This window comes from Pieris brassicae, chromosome 2, assembly GCF_905147105.1.
Source record: "Pieris brassicae chromosome 2, ilPieBrab1.1, whole genome shotgun sequence".
Taxonomy (NCBI): Eukaryota; Metazoa; Arthropoda; class Insecta; order Lepidoptera; family Pieridae; genus Pieris; species Pieris brassicae.
Genome location: NC_059666.1, coordinates 9,906,830 through 9,925,713, shown reverse-complemented (window position 1 = coordinate 9,925,713; position 18,884 = coordinate 9,906,830). Strand labels below are relative to the sequence as shown.

The following is an 18,884-nucleotide window of genomic DNA, read 5'->3' as shown; positions in this document are numbered from 1 at the left end:
ATTTTGTTTAAAAACATGCGTTCGGTATGTTTTTCTACGCGACCGAAGTTGCGCGGGAAATAGCTTGTGTTAAGTCAACATGACGTTATCAGTGATTACCATTACCTTTCAAACCAGCGCCTCTGTTTCTAAGAAATCTTAAAAAGGAAATTTGTTTTACTTGTTATATTTGTTAGAGACACGTCATGTTTCCTTAACACTAATGGTCAAGCCAATTCGAACTAATTTACGATATTTTGTGATTTTTGGGCAAACATGTGTCTCCACACTTTATTGCATAAAATTATAAATAAACGGTATGGTGTATTTATACGTATAAAGTTCCAGTTTAGTTAGTTACTGTTATGATAGGAAATAAGGTTAAATAAAATAAATAAATAAAACTTTAGTAAAATTGTTTTTTTTTGTTTTGCGATATATTAACGTACTTAATATATAAATTTCTACGTCTAAGGGTATTTCTAGAAAACAATGCCAAAGCTCGCAGCCAGGCACTATGCTATATGTATGTATGAAATATCAGTATAACAAGAGGACATTCAAGTACCGTACAAAAATATTTAAACATTTTTATCAACAACATTTCTGAACATTTATTATGTTAATAATTGGCTCAGTCGAATGACACATGGTTGACCTCATGAACGAGCTCAGTCAAACATCCAACAAAAAACCCAGACGCAACTCAAACATATTGTTACGAAGACGGTTCGACTGCAATGTTTTAAGATTTTACTACTACTTAGAGAACTCAGCAGGCTGAAATATGATTTTTGACCGAATATGAAATCTGATTCTATAAAATAATGAATACATCATATATCAATAAGCGAAAGCTTTTTTTCCTGTTTGTACAGGTTTATTTTTGAATGACAATTTTAAAAACTAAGCTTTTGAAATTAAATATTATATTTAGTCTTGATTGGTTTGGATAAACAAAAGCATCAAGGTTATTTCAGGATTATTTTTAGATGTATAGTCGTGCCGTTAGATACAGATGAGAGATAAAAACATATGCGTATAATAGTCTACCGTGGATATTTGAATCTGTTAAAAATATCTTCGTATGAAAAATGTATAGAACATACGCAGATATTTTTGAGACAGCTTTTTCTGCGGTTCAACTAGATAAGCTTAACTTATCCAGTTGATATCCAGACATGTCGAATAATCTTATTTTATGTCACTATATCTTTTTTATATATCCGGAGGGAAACGGACAGAAGGCTCACTTGGTGTTAAATAATATAATATATCTATGGACACGCACACTGCCAGAAGGCTTGCAATAGCCCTGCCTTTTAAGATTTAGTACGCTGTTTTCTTGAAGGACCCTAAGTCGAATTGGTTCAGAAATACTTCAGTGGGCAGCTGGTTCTACAGTGGTGGTGCCCGGAAGAGATTGCCTTAAATAACGCTCATTTGTGGAACGACAGACGTCGAGGTGATACGGATGGATATTCTGCCATGACGTCCGATGATGAAACTCAGCTGCCGGTATTCGTCCGATCAACTCCTCTGAACACTCTCCATGAAAAAAGCTGTCGAAGATGCAGAGAGATCCCACATCTCTACTCAACGCCAAGAGCTATTGTACTATATTGTCTTTACTACTCAATAATGACAAAGATTAGAAAAGATATGGTTTCGTGTTTGTCAAATTTTGTTGTTAAATTAGAATTTGGCGCGCTTTGCGCTATCAAAAGTTGGCTGTGGAGGTTGGGAGGCGACGCATCGTAGTGACGCACGATGGAATGGTGGATGACATGAAGATGATTTTGTGATTTTTGGATGGTGATAAAAAACTTGGAGAGTAACAAGAGGAGATAATTGAGGAGACGAGAGAACTTTAAATGTCGTTTAATAAGATATATTTCTTTCTAAAATTCTCAATAATATATCTTATACCTATAAAATAATATTTAATATCAACCTGATCGTTATCTACACTCTTTTGCATCAATGTTTTCTTAATGGATTGGTGATATTGGCCCACAAAATATATTTTGTTGTTTTGCGTAAAGATGTTATCATTGGTAAATAAATTTGTTCGACGTCCTGGTGGACTGTGTTTCTCTTTACACCATACTACTATAATAAATTATGTATGTAATGATAAATAATTAAAATACACGTTTATAAGTAAAAACCTATTGAAACGCCAAAAAATAATTACCAAACAAAAAAGGTATTAACATTTTCCACACAATTTAAATTAGAATATGTCAACTAAAAAACACCCTTAACAGAATTACACAGAAACCGTGTGTTCCTGAGTGAAAGTGTTTCGCAATACTTTCTCTTGTGACGTCAGTGTATGCGTTCGATATGTGCTACGTTAAGAGACAAAAATACAGATAATATTAGCACAAGATTTAAACAACCTATAGCAATCACTTGTAACAGACTTCAAGACACCACAGAAACAGGCGTGATGTTTCATACCTTACTAACGTAGTTAAGGGATTTTAATGTGTAATATGGTTACGTTAATGCTATCCTCATTGCTTAAACTACATGAAATATTACGCTTACGAACACTACACAGGTATAGTAAGGAAAAATAATACATCTCGTTCTATGAAATTATAATTATGGTTTGATACAAAGAGACAGATCAGTGCTTTAGTGTAAAATGATATCATGACGTGTTATATGAAGACTTTTTAAAAACCTCATTCATCTTTATAATGATGTGGAATTTCTCTGCATCTTTTCCCGTATTTACCATGGAAAGTATTCAGAGGAGTTGTTCGGACCTGTAGCTGAGTTTTATCATGGGATATAGAGGCAGAATACAAAGTACCATTCGTATCACCTCGACGACCGACTGCCACGCACCACCACTTTTTTTTCACTTAACATCAGATGATCCTCCTGTAACTAAAAAAAATCTTTATGCATTATTGCATATACGATCATTTCAAGGATTAACACATTTAAAATTATCGATGTTTAGTGGATGATTAAAATATCAAGTATTGCTCTACTTCGTGACAAATATTTAACCGCAAAGTACTAGTAATAATATATATTGTATTTTTAATTAATGATTTATAAAAGTATTTTATAACACAAATAATGATATAAGACGTAGTGTTATTCTAAAAATTGCATTATTGTCACGTGATTCTGTGATAGGAAACAAAGGCTATATAAAAAATAAATTCGTTACCTTTATCTTGTTCTTGAAAGGTTTCAAGCGGAAAATACATACCTACTCCGATAAGGAAAAAGCGAAACAATATTACTAAACACTTGTTTTTCGCAGCCAATGATTTCTTTAGATAACAATGTTCTTATAAAAAAAGAGAATTTATACGTTTCGTTTCGTTGTATTAGTGTTGGTTCAGTAGCTATTCTCAACCTAGAGTTTGTTTCAGCCAAGCCCAGGCGCTGCCCTGCTGACACTTACTTTTTTTGACTTAATGTCCTTTAACCTTTAGATGGGGCAGAGGGCGTTCGTTCGTTCTTGAGCCTCGTATTTAACCTCGCTCCAGCTCTTTTTGCCTCATCCGCAACTGAATGGCGCCAGGTTTGCCTGGGACGGCCACGCTTCCGCTTTCCTTGCGGGTTCCAATCAAGCGCCTGCAATGTGCTTATCTTCAGTTGTCGCTGTTAATGTACGACCCTCACGCGGATCATCATTGAGATTGCTACGTCCACGCTTAAACTCGTTAAACCAATTGTAAATAGTGGCACGAGATTGGGCTTAATTAAGAAATGCAGCAGAAATACAAATCGCGGCCTATTATAGCTTTGTTGTTGAGTAAGCCCACAATGAAAGTCATATTAAAACATTGACCGGAAATTTTCTCGTCTTAGGTGCATTTTCACGTGTAACAGGAGTTTTAGATTTGCCGCCAATTCACAAAAACAAATGACTAATGAATGCAATATACTACATTAGGTTATCAAAGATTTCTAAAATAGTAATTAAAAAAATCATTACAAATGTTTCTAACTGGCCAATTCTAAACATTTTCAGTGTTACCCACGTATTAAGTGCATATTTACTGAGCAAGACATATCTAATATTATAAAACTTCTAGATTTGTATTGTTTTTAACAGATAAACTCAACTACGATACGAGTAAAAGTAGCTTTTAAGATTATTCTTACTAACACAATAATTAAAGCCTGTAGTGTCTGCTAAATAAACGTTTTATTTCTATAATTTATAGATTAATAAGCATTGTGTAGACACATATATAAATAAACAATGTTATATCATGAAAATTATCAAGATGCCATCTGTGGCCAGGAACCGTAAAGGGTTGACTATCACTACTACTCACTTATTATAACAAATTAACGTAAAAAGTTTATATTGTCTTTTCTTCTTTTCAGATGAGCGCCGTGGTAACTGTTGAAGGTGGACAAGGACGTGCCGGAACAATGTTACGAGTGCTTGGTGCTGCACAGAAACGAGAAGTGAAGGCGACACAGAACCTTGCCATTATAGTTTTCTTCTTCATCGTTTGCTGGATACCATTGTACACTATGAACGCTATAAAAGCATTCATGCCTGAGCTCGATATACCAAATCCTATTACTTACTTTTGTATTATATTCTCGCATCTAAACTCTGCCATCAACCCTCTCCTATACGCGTATCATTTGAAGGATTTCCGAGCAGCTTTAAAGGGTCTACTTTGTACGATTATTGGGAGAGGAGTACCCATACCAGCTGCATATCGACCCCCAATACCGATACGACGTCCAGCCTTGGAAAGATGTAACGCCTTGCGAGAGAGACCCAGAGTGTATGTGAACTCTCCAGTCTGGTTGCGTCAGAAGGAAGTCGAAAGATTAGCGTTGGAAGAAAAGAAAAGGATAGCAGGTAACCCGGTATCTACAAATCCAGATTTGGAGCCTTTCTTGAGTCGAACTCATGGTCGGAGAGCGGAAGGACTGGACAATCACATGGGACCTTTTTTGATTGAATCCAATCAGGAGTGTCAAAGACCCTGTCGGAAGGTTGAGGATTTTATTCGGAGAGTGCGAAGTGTCAGTTCGGACAGAAGTTGACATGAGATCCGCCGAGACTCGGCATTTCACACAGAATAAAGCTTTAATTATTTTAGTGTCATTTGTAAATACCATATTTATTAAGATATATTTTTTAAATGTGTTGAATGATGTCGTCGCTTCTAAAAGGAGTCAATTGCTTGGTTAATAAATGTATGTGAGCAAATTACTGTATTTTTTGGAATTTGGTGGTAAGGTGATTAATTGGAAACGTGGTTCTTAATGGAAACCACAAACAACAATTTTTTTATAAAATAGGGGGCAAACGGGCAGGAGGCTCACCTGATGTTAAGTGATACCACCGCCCATGGACACTCTCAATGCCAGAGGGCTCGCGAGTGCGTTGCCGGCCTTTTAAGGATTTGTACGCTCTTTTCTTGAAGGACCCTAAGTCGAATTGGTTCGGAAATACTTCAGTAGGCAGCTGGTTCCACATAGCGGTGGTGCGCAGCAAAAATTGCCTTGAAAAACGCTCAGTCGTGGAACTAATGAGGAAAAGGAAATCTGATGTATGTAGAATAACAGAAATCTTGAAAATGAATTCGAAAATATTTGGTACTAAACTTTTATCAGGAAATGTACTTATTATTTTTGATACAAACGATTTCTTTTTAACCAAGTCGTCCACTAAATTAATACTAATGGTAGATAATTATTACAATTCTAAATAATTCTGGAACATATATCGAGTTTTGGGTCTTACAAAAGTAAGATCTTTTAGTTACGGGTCTGTAACTTTCAATAGCGATAGTGATACCAAACACAACTATTTTGTATTTGATTTCAATATAATTCTCTCAATATCTGTGCCTCAATATGTACTGAACCTTCGTATTGTGAGGTAGAACTCGACACCGCAATTGGCCATGGGATACACTGAGTAAGAATGTAGTTCGATTTTCTCTCGGATTTCTTTTATAATCCTAAGACTTAGAATGTGTGGTAGGTAGAATGTGTGGTCGGTTAAAATAATGCAGTGGATCACCGTATAAATTATCACGAAACAAACAAACAGTGCTGTGGTTATCAATATATAACAACATATGCCTAAAAAAATACATTGATATAATGAACTGATAATAAGTCAATATTATGTCTAGTCGCATCGGATGCAAAGTCCTCGCAAGTCATGTGGCTAGGTAAATAATACTTTTGTCGGAGTAGTTTATACAACAGTATTATTTACCTAAAATATATGCGAATCAATCTTTAAATAAGCGCCATAATTATATATTTTACGGTAGTCTCCTTGACGACTGATGGATTCGTAATTGGTATTGTCTAAGGCCTTGACAAATAATTCGCATACTAACTTTCTATTTACTCGTGGCGCCATCTGTTTTCCCATCGTTGTACTATTAAACGACATGGCAGATGCCACAGTTCAAGTGAACTTTCATAGATGGCCCTAATACATGAGAAACACAAAATGTTTAGAACTGGCCAGTTAGAAACATTGATAATATTTTTTTTTAAGTTCAATTATAAAATGTCTTTGGTAACCTAATGTAGTATATTATATTCATTTGTCATTTTGTTTTTGTGAATTGGCGGCAAAACTAAAACTCTTGTTACACGTGAAAATGAACCTATCGCGAGAAAATGTTTGGTCAATGATTTATTATGACTTTCGTTGTGTGCTTACTCGACAACAAAGCTATGATAGGTTCTGATTAGCATTTTTTAATGAAGCCCCATCTCGTGCCACAAATTACAATTGGTTTTACAGTTGTGCTAGAAGATGGAAGCATAGTTACTGCAGACTGGTATGTCAATCGCTGTTTGCCTGTTGTCTTGGAAAAAAATCGACAGCAGCGCCCTCGAAGCAGGATCCCCCCTTTCACCACGACAATGCTTCAGCGCACTCCGTAAAACGTACTGTTGAATATTTGACTATGGCAAGTGTCGAGATAATGATGTCTTCGGCCATACAGTCCTGTCCTGGCGCCCTGTGTCATTTATTCACAAGAACTAAATATGAAATTCGAGCTATTCGCTTTAGGAGCCCTGAAGATGCGGTGAAAACGTACGAAAATGCTATAGAAGAGACCTCTAAGGAAGAATGGGCCCACTGCTTTTTTCAGTGGTTCCATCGTATGCGACGATGTGTAGAGAGGAACGGAGGTTACTTCGAAAAACAATAAAAGTATCGGCAACAACATTAAGCCGTTTTTCATCTAAACATATTTATTATAGCAAAATATTTGTCCAAAATAGTTCTCCTTGCAGCGTTTAAAATACGGAAACCGCATATCTCAGAGACGTTTTGCGTCATCATCTATACGACTTATTGCAGCTTATAGTAGTGGGAAAAATTCAAGGCAAGAGACGGGCTGGTAGAAGGAAGAAGTCGTGGTTAGGGAATGTACGGGAATGGACCGGCATCACGACAGCCGATGAACTTTTTAGATTAGCCCAAGATACCTCGAAATTCAAGTAACAGCCAAACTTTAGAAATAAAGTGGCATCTGATAATGAAAAAAGAATATTTGTTTCTGAAAATTCGATCTGTTTTTTTGCAAACACATGCTTACACATATAATCTCAAACATTATTTACTTTATCTTAATAGTTATATAACTTTCCTTAATAAACATTCACAATATTATATATTAAAAAAGACATACATTTTATTCTTTTTGTACTAAATTGCAGGTTATTATAACTAATCACAGTTTTTACACCAACACCTAGCCCCAGTAATTATACACCGCGGGAAAATAATTTGACGGACAAACCTGCATACATTTTTAATTGCCAAAATACATTTTACATATAATATTTTTATCGTGCTTATCTGTTTCTATTATTATTAGAAGATATTTTTAGTGATGGGGAGATTCTGTTGGAGATTAATTAAAATCGGTTTAGCGGTTACGATATTTCTGACATGTTATCCCTGAGAATTGAGCCATCATCCAACTCATTATATCACCTACATGAAGAAGATCACATTGTTTTGTCTAACCAAAAAACGAAATATAGTTAAAAGAAATTCCAAGACCAGCTTTTTCCTTTGGCCAAATTTAGCGAAGGCTTTAACAGATTGTCAATCTCTCTCTCTCTCTACGCAGAGATATTCCGTCTCTATGCGGATTCTACGAAACCTTGATCCGTCCTGCCTCGTTTCAACACAATACGAGCCGTATCAATTCAAAGATTGATCATCATCGTGATGGCTGATCCACGGTCAAGTGTCACAAGACACTTTGTTTTGCGAACGAGCGAACTGTGGAATCGACTGCCGGTGGAGGTCTTCCGTGAGAGTAAGAGTATACTCCTACAAAGGCCTACAACGCATCCACTAAAAATGGGTGTCCATGGGCTGCGATGACCTTCCTTTTTGCGCGTCCCGTAGGCTTGTTTGAGTCTAGTATTCTAATAGATAGAATGCTATATATAATTTTATAAAAATTTAATAAAAAAAAACTGTCTAAAGTAAAGGTACCATATCTAGTTATAACCCTATAATGTAGTGCATTATACAAAATTATAAACATATCAAACAAATAGGCAAGTTGTCAAAGTTGTAAACAATGTATATTTACGTAAATTGTGTTAAAAAAACCTATTTTTATTTTAAACTATGACTATTGTTGACTAGTAACACTAAGTCTAAGTACACATGTATTTACGAAAATTTTGATAAATGCATCAATATTTAGGTACTCGTCATCAATTATCGCCTCCTGGTGGTGGCAGCGCATGTCAGAATCCATTTACCAATACATTTTTGACATACTTAGCGCAAAGGTTAGTTTCTGAATCTCTTCTTTAGCACCGCTCATATGTTTTTAAGTAATAGGGGGCAAACGGGCAGGAGGCTCTGATATTAGCAATCTTTTACACTTTTGAAGTCGCTTCTTCTTCAGCTGTGTTTTCTGTTCGCCAGATACTCCTCGAGAGTCGTAATACCAATTCACTCCCCAACATTACGCAGCCATGATATCTTTCGTCTTTAAAAAATAAAAAAATTCTAAACCGAAGAAAGCTGCGACAAAAAGCAACTTCTAATAGCTCAATTAGCTGTGAATACTTTTATTCAAACCCTTTGAGGATTTGTGTTAATCTAGATTTGATTGTAAAAATGTTATCATGTATTAAGAATATTTTTTTTAGACTTAAAAGCCGTTTGCAGAAAAATTCAATAGAAAATTTACTTTGGCTTGTAAACCTAATACCAAGTGTTTCGGGGTCCTCTTTAGGTTCTAATCGGAAGCCTAACGGTGACATTTTAACGTATTTACTTAAAAAAATATTGTTAAATTTAAGAGTTTTGTTCTAGTGGCATCGTGAAGGAAAACATCGTTAGGAAACCGGATTATAACCCAAAATGTCCACGGCGTGTGTCAGGCAGAGATTGATCACCTATGCCAGAGAAAACAAATAATTACGAAACATGCATAAATCTGAGATCACCAAGGCTTGTTAAATTTAAAAGAGCTGTTCGCGTATGCATAAATATAATACATGTTAGACGGATAAGTCTAACACTTTTTTTTATTTGGCCCACATAAACATACATACATATAAAAAGCGATGCTGTCCCTTCAACATGCGAACACGACTAGAATTCGAACAACATCGTTCCCGTACAAGTTGTTTTTGTTAAATAGCAATATAAATGCTTGACATATACTGGTTGACAAATATGTATATGATAACTGTGTATATGTGTATGTAGAGAGCGTAGTTTAATGTAAAGTCTGTTATTTCAGTCCTCTTTTGGGTTGTTTCTGTGGGTCTACTTACATACGTGTATGTAGCGGGGAATGTGATGTTTCAACTGAATTTCGCAAGAAGCCCCGGTGATTACATCAAGAGTAATGTCAATGTTTTATTATTATTGCTCACATATAATAACTGCTACTGGTGGCTAAGACAATCGTAAGTTGTGTTATAATAAAAATAATACACTAGAATTATTATATGTAGAAATAAATAATAGCGTACTTAACATTCATCATTTGCTACATCGGTGTTCAAGAGATCTGGCTGGTTTAAGACCAATTTTAATTAACCGCTTTTGTTTATTTTTCAAATATTTAAAAAAATATTTATATCTCATCCCTGAAGTAGGTTTGATCCCCAGATGTGTATCAATGGATTTTCTTGTTATGTACGCATTTAACATTAGCTCGAACGGAAAACATCGTGAGGAAACCGGCTTGCCTTAGACCTAAAAAACCCAAAATGTCGACGGTGAGCGTCAGGCACAGAAGGCTATCACTATAGATCACCTACTTACCTATTTCATTAACTAATGTTCATGAAACAGATACAGAAATCTGAGGCCCATACCTGAAAAGGTTGGAGCGCTATTGACTTATTGATTAATTTATTATATTAGGTCCTTACATATGAGATTGGCGTATTTCGTACTGGCCACTTTAATCACGATGTTCTCATCGAAACCTTTGGTAGGCACCCAATTAGAAGAACTTCAATTGGAATGTCTAAGACATCCTCCGTACTCCCCGGACCTTGCTCCAACAGATTACCATTTTTTTTCGAAATTTGGACAACTTCTTGCAAGGGAAAAATTTAACTCTGATGGGGCAGTCCAAATCGCCTTCACAGATTTTATTGATTCCCGTCCGACTGTTTTTTTTAGTAAAGGGATCAATGAACTACCTATGAGATGGCAAAAGTGCATAGAAAACAATAGTTCATACTTTTATTAGTTAAGTATATTATATTTCAAAATATTCGACTTTTTGTTCCTCCCATACAAAACGCCAATTTCATATGTATGGACCAAATAAATAGTAATTATGCTTATGCTTATTGCTATTGCTATTAATATCATAAGAATAACAAATAATAAATAGTAGCCTAGTAATAATGGTATGCTACTACTTTCTTTGTGAATTTTTGTTTATTGTGTAAATGTGTACAATTCAGTCGCTTGTATCGTAGTTGCAACGCAGGCCAGACGCTGGTCATAATAATCTCAACAATCGATTGCATTATTATTGTATATATTAATATTAGATTCCAGAAGAATATATTTTTGAAATCGAATCGCTTCTTGGTAATCTAAATATACTATAATCTTGTAGACATTTCAAGAGTTGTCGAAAATAATGACGTAAAATGTATGTTAATACTTTATCAAAATATTAAAAAAAAAGTTAAGAAAAAGGAGGATTTAAGGTTTTTTTTCAATTTCTGTGTATTATTTTTACAGAACACTTTTAAAGAAAGTTTTAAAACAAGTAAAAGAAAATGACAGACTTGCCAAAGAGTCACCCGGCCATTTTGAAATTCACGAGAAATTGATGTCGGTTGTCAAAAAAATTATTATTATATTCTATGGTTCTATTTGGACAGATGCCATTTTCATATATCTTCCTAATCGTGTAGATATTTCTAATAATCATTATTGCATGACACCTTGTGTTGGTAAGACTTTTTTGGGTTTTCATTATTTTATACCACATTGGAGGAAAATAAATACATGTATATTAATTTTTTGGCTATTTACACTGAGATTTGGACCAGGTTAAAACAAAAATATTTAACTTAATTACACGAAATATTATCGTAACTCAATATAACCCCGCAAAAATATGCATTATCTGTTAACCTGATAACATACAGCATCTATCATACTAACACACTACAGGAATTTAATATATATGTAATTTTAGTTCAAATATAAATAAATAAATTAGTTTGTAAAATAAAATGTTAAATATTGTTGATAAAAGGGCATGTTTCTCGAGACTTTATTAAAACCATTTACCATAATTACCGTATACCGTACATTATATATACTTTATCATATACCGTCGCCATGTTGTTTCCAGGCATGGAGCCACTATCAGCAACACCGAACCGGCAAATCTGTAAAACAATCCTATTCATACAAGAAGTCATTTTAGTAATTATAGACCTGAATTACCAGACCCTTCAGCTGCTTTTGATCTCTCATACAGCCACGATGTATCGTCTCCTAGCCGAAGAAATGCAGCAACTAGATGCTCCAGTATTCGACGAAAATCATTACCAAGGAATCAAAATCAAGCTGCCATCCCTCATTTTCCGCCACGTCCTTACTTTGGACATTATAAAGAACCTTCAATCTCTCTACAGCTTTCCCATGGGTGTTAATTTTGGCTTAAACACTATTTGTATTGCACTCTTTTTCTATTTACCTACCGAAGAATGGATAGACTTCTGTCCCTTTCTTATTTACTGTTTCTTTGTATTCTTTTTGTACTGCTATCTCTGTCAGAAGTTAATCGACGCGACGGAAATGTTCGAGCGGTCGGTGTATGCGTGTGGTTGGGAGAAGTATAATATTAAGGAGATGAAAATTATCTATATAATTATGTTGCAAGCCCAAAAACCGATAGAACTGTTAGCGGCTGACATAATACCGATAAATATTTATACGTTCGCAACGACGATACAATTTTTGTATAAGTTCATAACTGTTGTAAAATTTTAAATATGTGATTGAATAGCAATTACGGGGTTTTATGTAGATATTAAATAAAGTTTATCTTCATAATTGAAGGTGTTATAACATTTCTTCGTACTAAGCTGATAAGCATAATTTTTGAAGTGAAACTTCTTTTTCGGCGTTGGAAAAAAAATTCCGTCACTATTTTCGGTTACGTGTCACATTTTTTCCGTTACCCGACGAGATTCGAAGCCATTAATAACAAAAATATATAATAACGATAACAATGATAGTAATTATTCTATTACAATTAATGAAATTCTGTAATGATCTTAGTAGTAATAAGATATCCATTTAATTTTTCATGTATGATGATAAAATCCTTTTGTTAAACTTTATCTAATTTAACTTTATTTAATCCATTTCTGTTAAGTTGCATATAGTAGATCATTTTTCGAAAAATAAGGTCATAAAGAAGTTTCACTTCTTACGTGTGTACACGCTCAGATTTTTTTAAGATGTGTTGTATTTGGAGGCAAATGGGCAGGAGGCTCACCTGATGTTGAGTGATAGCGCCCATGGATATTCATATTGCCAGAAGGCTTGCAAGTGCGTTGTCGCCTTTTCAAGAATTGCTTCGAAAATACTTCAGTTTCATCACTATGTAGAAACAGCTGGCCACTGAAATATTTCCGTACCAATTCGATTTAGGGTTCAAGAAACGAGCGTATCAATTCCTCTTAGGAAGTTAAATCGTATGAATGTATGTGTCTGTCCCTTTTTCGTTTCATCGACTTCCATTCACTTCAAAAAAACAAGGCCTTCGGATAAACTAAGCCATGTCATTATCGTCTTTTAACTTTTATGCAGACGGTATAAAGAGTCTAAATTATAATTATAGGTAGACAATTCTTATATAGGTAGTAATGAAGATAATTGAAGCTATGTCACCTATTGTGATTTAATATTTCTAAAGGTAGCTCGTCGGTATGGTTTTTAAATTATCAAATTTTTTTATCGAAACCAAAAATCACCTAAAGGGAAACCGTATTGAAAACATCTTATGGTTCGTTAATATAGTTCCTAAGCAGCTTGGATTTTCCTTAGAACGGGATAAAGTGTTTGGTATGGGTTTTATTAATTTATAATGAAATGAAAATAACTGAGATAGTCCACACAATCAGTAATCTTGGTTTAAATCGTTTATTCTGGTTAATAAATAATAATCCGCACAATCAACAATTAAAAAAATTGCAAATGTCATATTAATTATCACAATGTCATAATATAATAACAGTTAAGTTGTTTTTTATTGTTGTCAAAACTTCTGATCTAAAATATCTCTACGCTTAATAAATAAAAATGTTCTTTTGAAAGGAAGTACCTTTTAATAGATGAATTATAAAAAAACTGCACAGTCAGCCATTAAAAATAGGCATGCAAATTTCATATGTCATAATAATTACAGTTAAGTTGTTTATGTCTCTGTTGTCAAAAGTTTTGGGTCTAAAAAATCTCCAACGCTTGATACATAAAAATATTCTATTTACTAAGAATCTTTACTTCCAACAAAATATAAATAAAATCAACTCTTATATGTATTTATTAATTAGGTGGACTGATACAAAATCGTTTTCGTCTAGGTACTAAGAAAACATTAAAAAAAAATTTGTTGTACACACATAGGACAGTGAACTTGTCATACAAAATGTATTTCTCTAAAAAAATCATTGAAAAAAAGTAAAAAGAGATATAGATCTTCTTACTTTAATATAACCCAATGTTTTAAAATTAATTAATAATAATAACAACAATTTCATTCACGGCAGAAATAAAGCTGTGACAAATTGATCAAACGAAAGTCCTCACACTAGGGAGCCTCTGTAGATAACAATTATTCATGGTGTATATTAAAAACACTTTATAAAGAATAAGTAAGTAGTCTTAGTGTTACAATAAACACAAATCCTACAAGTATGCGTGAATGTAAATGGGTGTGTGTGCGTATGTATTTGAGAGTTGTTCTAACTTTTAAGCGTGCCATATATTAGTTTTTGGAATACGTAGTGAGGCCTCTGTCGAATCGAAATCTAATTAATACTGTAATTTGTTACCTTAGTAATAAATAGTGTGTTTAAATTCATATGTGGGAACTGTCAGTAATGTTTCGTCAATATTCTGGCAAGAATGCCAGAATGCGTTCCTACGGATCCGTAGGTCTTAAAGTTGAAATTCGGACATAAATAGTAACAATGTATATTGCATTCAAGTATATATATATATATTTATTTACAAAATCTGTATATAGAAAGTGCCATTGGATGTAGTTCCTACTTCCGTTTAGTTCCAAGAAGAAACAAACGCCGATGGGGGCAAATTAAGTTTTTTAAAATATATATAATACCTTCACTAATATTACACACTAAATGTAACATGTAACAATTCCTATTAGGGTCCTTCAAGAAAAGAGCGTACGCGAGGCCCTGGCATTCAGAGTGTCCATGGGTGGCGGTATCACTTAACATCAGGTGAGCCTCTTGCCCGTTTGCTATTTGTTCTAAAGTGGACTGTGGACTCAGTTTCAGCACTTAGACGCCCATTTGGTCCGTTGTGCATTTTGCCCGTGTTATATTATGTGAATAGTGTCTTGCGTGTGTGCCTTTAAACTCTGAGGTCGTGTGTTTCAATCGTCACTATGCAGCAATAGACTTTTCTAGCTCCGGTGATGGACATCGTTTATTAATAAACCTAAACATCAACGGCGTGTTAAGACCAGAAGGCTTTTGATCTAATTGCCTAGTAAGAAACTAGGTGTCTTAATGTCGAAACAGTTAGGGAAATAAAGAGCTGGTTTATGTAAAATAATATTTTTATATTCTAGTACCATTTTGGATTGGAACTGCGTTCATTTTAATTTACGTATATGGAGTTGGAAGTATAGTTTATCAAGCGAAGTTCGCACGATTGCCAAGCGACTTCGTGAAGAACTATTTTAACGTCTCGATTCTGATATTTGTTTTGACTAACTGCTATTGGTGGATAAAACAAAGGTAATATAAAATGTTTTATAAGATATAGTTTCAATTTATAATCACTAAAGGTCATGCAAGATGTTTTTATAAGCCAAACGAAAAGGTACATTTGATGTTAAGTGATACCGACATCCATGGGCACTTACACTGCCTCGTAATTGTGTTGCCAGGGTTCAAAGAATGATCTCTATTCTTGATTCTAAAGGTGTAGATTTTGGCTTAAGTTTTAACTAACTGTTATATGGCATAGAATCTTTACGACTTTGACTGATGTTTCGCAGACATATTCACACTATATTACAACAATAAATCTAATAAGCATATAACTGTGAATTCAGTAGCCGAAAGGCACAATTCTAATAATGGACAGCCAGACTCGTGATGCATTTGTAGTTCTTTTTATTTTATTTTTGTTCTCAAACACACATGTTAAAACGAGAACAGTCCGATACTTACGGAAGTATCTTATAGAATGGATATATACGTGTGAAAATGACAGAAGAAGTCCCTTAGGAAGGCCTAGCGTTAAGCAGATCCATGCATCTTTCTCAGAATCGAGCCCTTAATATCGCTGCAGCGAGCATACAAGTCTCTCTTTGTATTGAAGAAGTCGTCTAGTTTACAAAAACTAGATGTATTTTGATGTGTGGAGTTTCTTTGGAATTGCTCAATTGAGTTTGTTGTTGGATACAGAATTAGGGATTTAAAGAAAGGCTTAAAGCTTAATTAAGATATTTTTTTCCAAGATTTTTCACTAAAGGAACAAGGAAGCTTTCATACAAAGTGGAAAATCTGCCCAAGCTGTGTCCGAGACTATAATTATGATTTACTATGTTTAAATATACTTTTAGACCGTTATTGAAAACTGTTTTGAAGCAAGTTACCGAAAATGATAGGTTATCAAGAGAAACTGATTGTCTATTAAAGAAACACGAGAATCTTTTGTCTGTGGTAAAAAAGATTGTTTTTATTTTCAATGGATGTAACATGATTGACGCTATTTTCATCTATCTGCCACATCGCATTGATGTTTCTAATAATTATTACTCAATGACGCCTTGTGTTGGTAAGTGATTTATAAAATTATTAACATATCACGAGTACGTGGTTAAGGAGCGCGTGGAAGTCCGGGATTTGTATTAAAAATAATTAATTATTTTTGGTTAGGTTAGGTTAGGGAAGGATTACTGAAATGCGAAAATATTTTTTTGAGCCGATATCGAACTTTTAATAATGAAAAACTTGGAGCATTTTCCAACCAGCTTGGTACCTATTACAAATAATGGATTGATAATAAAATAAATATATTTTTGATCCATCATGATATTTGTAATTTGTTTCGTCGAAAGGCCTTGTATCCATGAATTAAGACTTAAAAAATAAGATTTCAAGTATGACCGTAATTTGAAATTACGGTACTAATTTGAATTAATAAAATAATGGATATATTGAATCTCTTATTTCCATATTTTCGCAGGATTGGAGCCGTTAACAGCCTCCCCGAACCGTGAGATCTGTCTAATAATCCTCACACTACCTGAGTTCTGCATTATAACAATAATGCTCACCTTTCAATCTCTAATCCTCTTCCTTATAGCTCACACATCAGCCATGTACCAACTCCTATCCAGCGAGATGCTTCTACTCGACAAACAGGACTTTGACCAGATCCATTACAAAGAAATGAAAGAAAAGCTACCAAAATTGATTAACCGGCATGTCCTAACTTTAGATATTATCAAGAATCTTCAAGATCTCTACGGTATGCCCACGGGCGTGAATTTCGGCACAAATGCCGTCTGTATCGCATTATTTTTTTACTTATCCCTACAGGAATGCGTTAATTTTAGTCCCATATTTATAAACTCTTTTCTGGTATTCTTCTTGTATTGCTATTTGTGTCAGAAGTTGATTGACTCATCGGAGATTTTTGAAAGAGCCGTGTATGCGTGTGGCTGGGATAAGTTTGATGTGAGAGAAAAGAGAATGGTGTATGTTATCCTGCTGCAGGCACAGAAACCTGTTAAATTGTTAGCGGCTAATATTATACCCGTGAATATATATACGTTTGCTACCACACTCCAATTACTGTATAAGTTTTTGACTGTTATTAAATTTTAATGTATTGTAAATACTCGGCGAGAACCTCTGTGCGTCTCTTCATTCTACACTTATGTAGTCAGTGGGACATTGAGGCTCGCGTTAACCTTTTTATTTATTTATAAAAGCTTGTCTACGCTCGGCACACTGATACATTGGTACATGAGAAATAAAATACAATATTTAATGTGACAAGCATTTATAGGCAAACAACATACACGAAGAGATGAAAAAAATTAAATTATATACATTTAAGCAAAATCAATTTCAATGTGCGAGAGTGGCAACTATGGAAATCCAGACCGTAGCTCGTATATCAGAATACTTAATCTGTATATCGGTGAGTTAATTTATTGTCAACATACTTCTTTTCAATCTCCTTCAAGAACAAACCAAGAAGCTTATATGTGAATTTTAGCAGCCGCCCATGTAACGTCTCGTCGAGTGTCTAGTCTGTAAGGTACAGATAATTGTATCAAATATTAAATAATAAAAATATGTTTGTTTACGCAAAAATTTGTCCATGCAAAAAAGTTTATGTTAGCATTGCGTCATGCTAATAATTTTTGTCCGAGAAGTGGAAATTAATTGATAGATGTATTATTTTTATATTTTACAATGCACACAAGTAATGTTAGTCAGTTGCTACATAGTAACCACACTTGTAAGTTTAGGCTGTAATGAACCTAATTCTTAAGTAAGAAAAATATCCTGTATTAAGTACTACATAGTAAGGATTACATTAAGTCTAGAAGTTCATGTCTGCTCAGTTTCCGCACTTAGATACTCATAAGGTTCGTTTTGCGGAAAGTCCTGGCAAACTAAGCCAGTCTAGCTCCTCCCAGAAGCACAGGGCAAAAAGTTGTTTATTAAGGAGACAGTGCCTCGTATTAAATTAAGTATAAGTCACAATGTTTAACGAGTACACGACTTCCGAGTGAAGGCCTCCTCTGGTTTCTTTTACTTCTCTCTCATCTCTCTTTTATTTTATTTCTTTTTCCTTTTTGGGTCATTTCAAGTGGGGGTCTTTTTTACCTATCCGTCGCCAGAAACGCGGGAAATGTTAATTGCCCATTTACACTTTAATATTTTAGAATTTGTTACGACGTTATTTATATTAGGCTTCATTTTACACTTGTTTTAACTTTGTCTTTAAGTTTCTACTGAAGACTAGAACGCTCCATCTTGTTTCTTCATGACCTACCTTGGGTTTGTCAAGTGTTACAAATTTTTCGCCCAATAATAATACTATCAAATGTTATGATGGTTTGATGTTTTTATTGAATATAGGTAATAATAACTAATGTTAC

At 34.3% G+C, this 18,884-nt stretch overlaps 2 protein-coding genes across 3 annotated transcripts in view; both read left to right on the top strand.

Moving 5' to 3' along the window:
* The window catches only part of LOC123720048 (adenosine receptor A2b), a 37,191-nt gene extending 32,060 nt beyond the window's left edge, over positions 1-5,131 (top strand). For both annotated transcript variants that reach the window (XM_045676490.1, XM_045676491.1), the window contains exon 3: positions 4,351-5,131. In XM_045676490.1, coding sequence (XP_045532446.1) covers positions 4,351-5,031 — 681 coding nt within the window. In that variant the 3' untranslated portion in view covers positions 5,032-5,131. The remainder of the gene's footprint in view (positions 1-4,350) is intronic.
* Positions 5,132-11,420: 6,289 nt separating this feature from the next.
* LOC123720233 lies at positions 11,421-17,595 on the top strand. The gene is made up of 6 exons (XM_045676772.1): positions 11,421-11,436; positions 11,745-11,860; positions 13,423-13,567; positions 15,324-15,492; positions 16,326-16,540; positions 16,952-17,595. Exons 1-6 carry the CDS (start codon positions 11,421-11,423, stop codon positions 17,593-17,595), a joined length of 1,305 nt encoding a protein of 434 aa, XP_045532728.1.
* Positions 17,596-18,884: the final 1,289 nt, after the last annotated feature.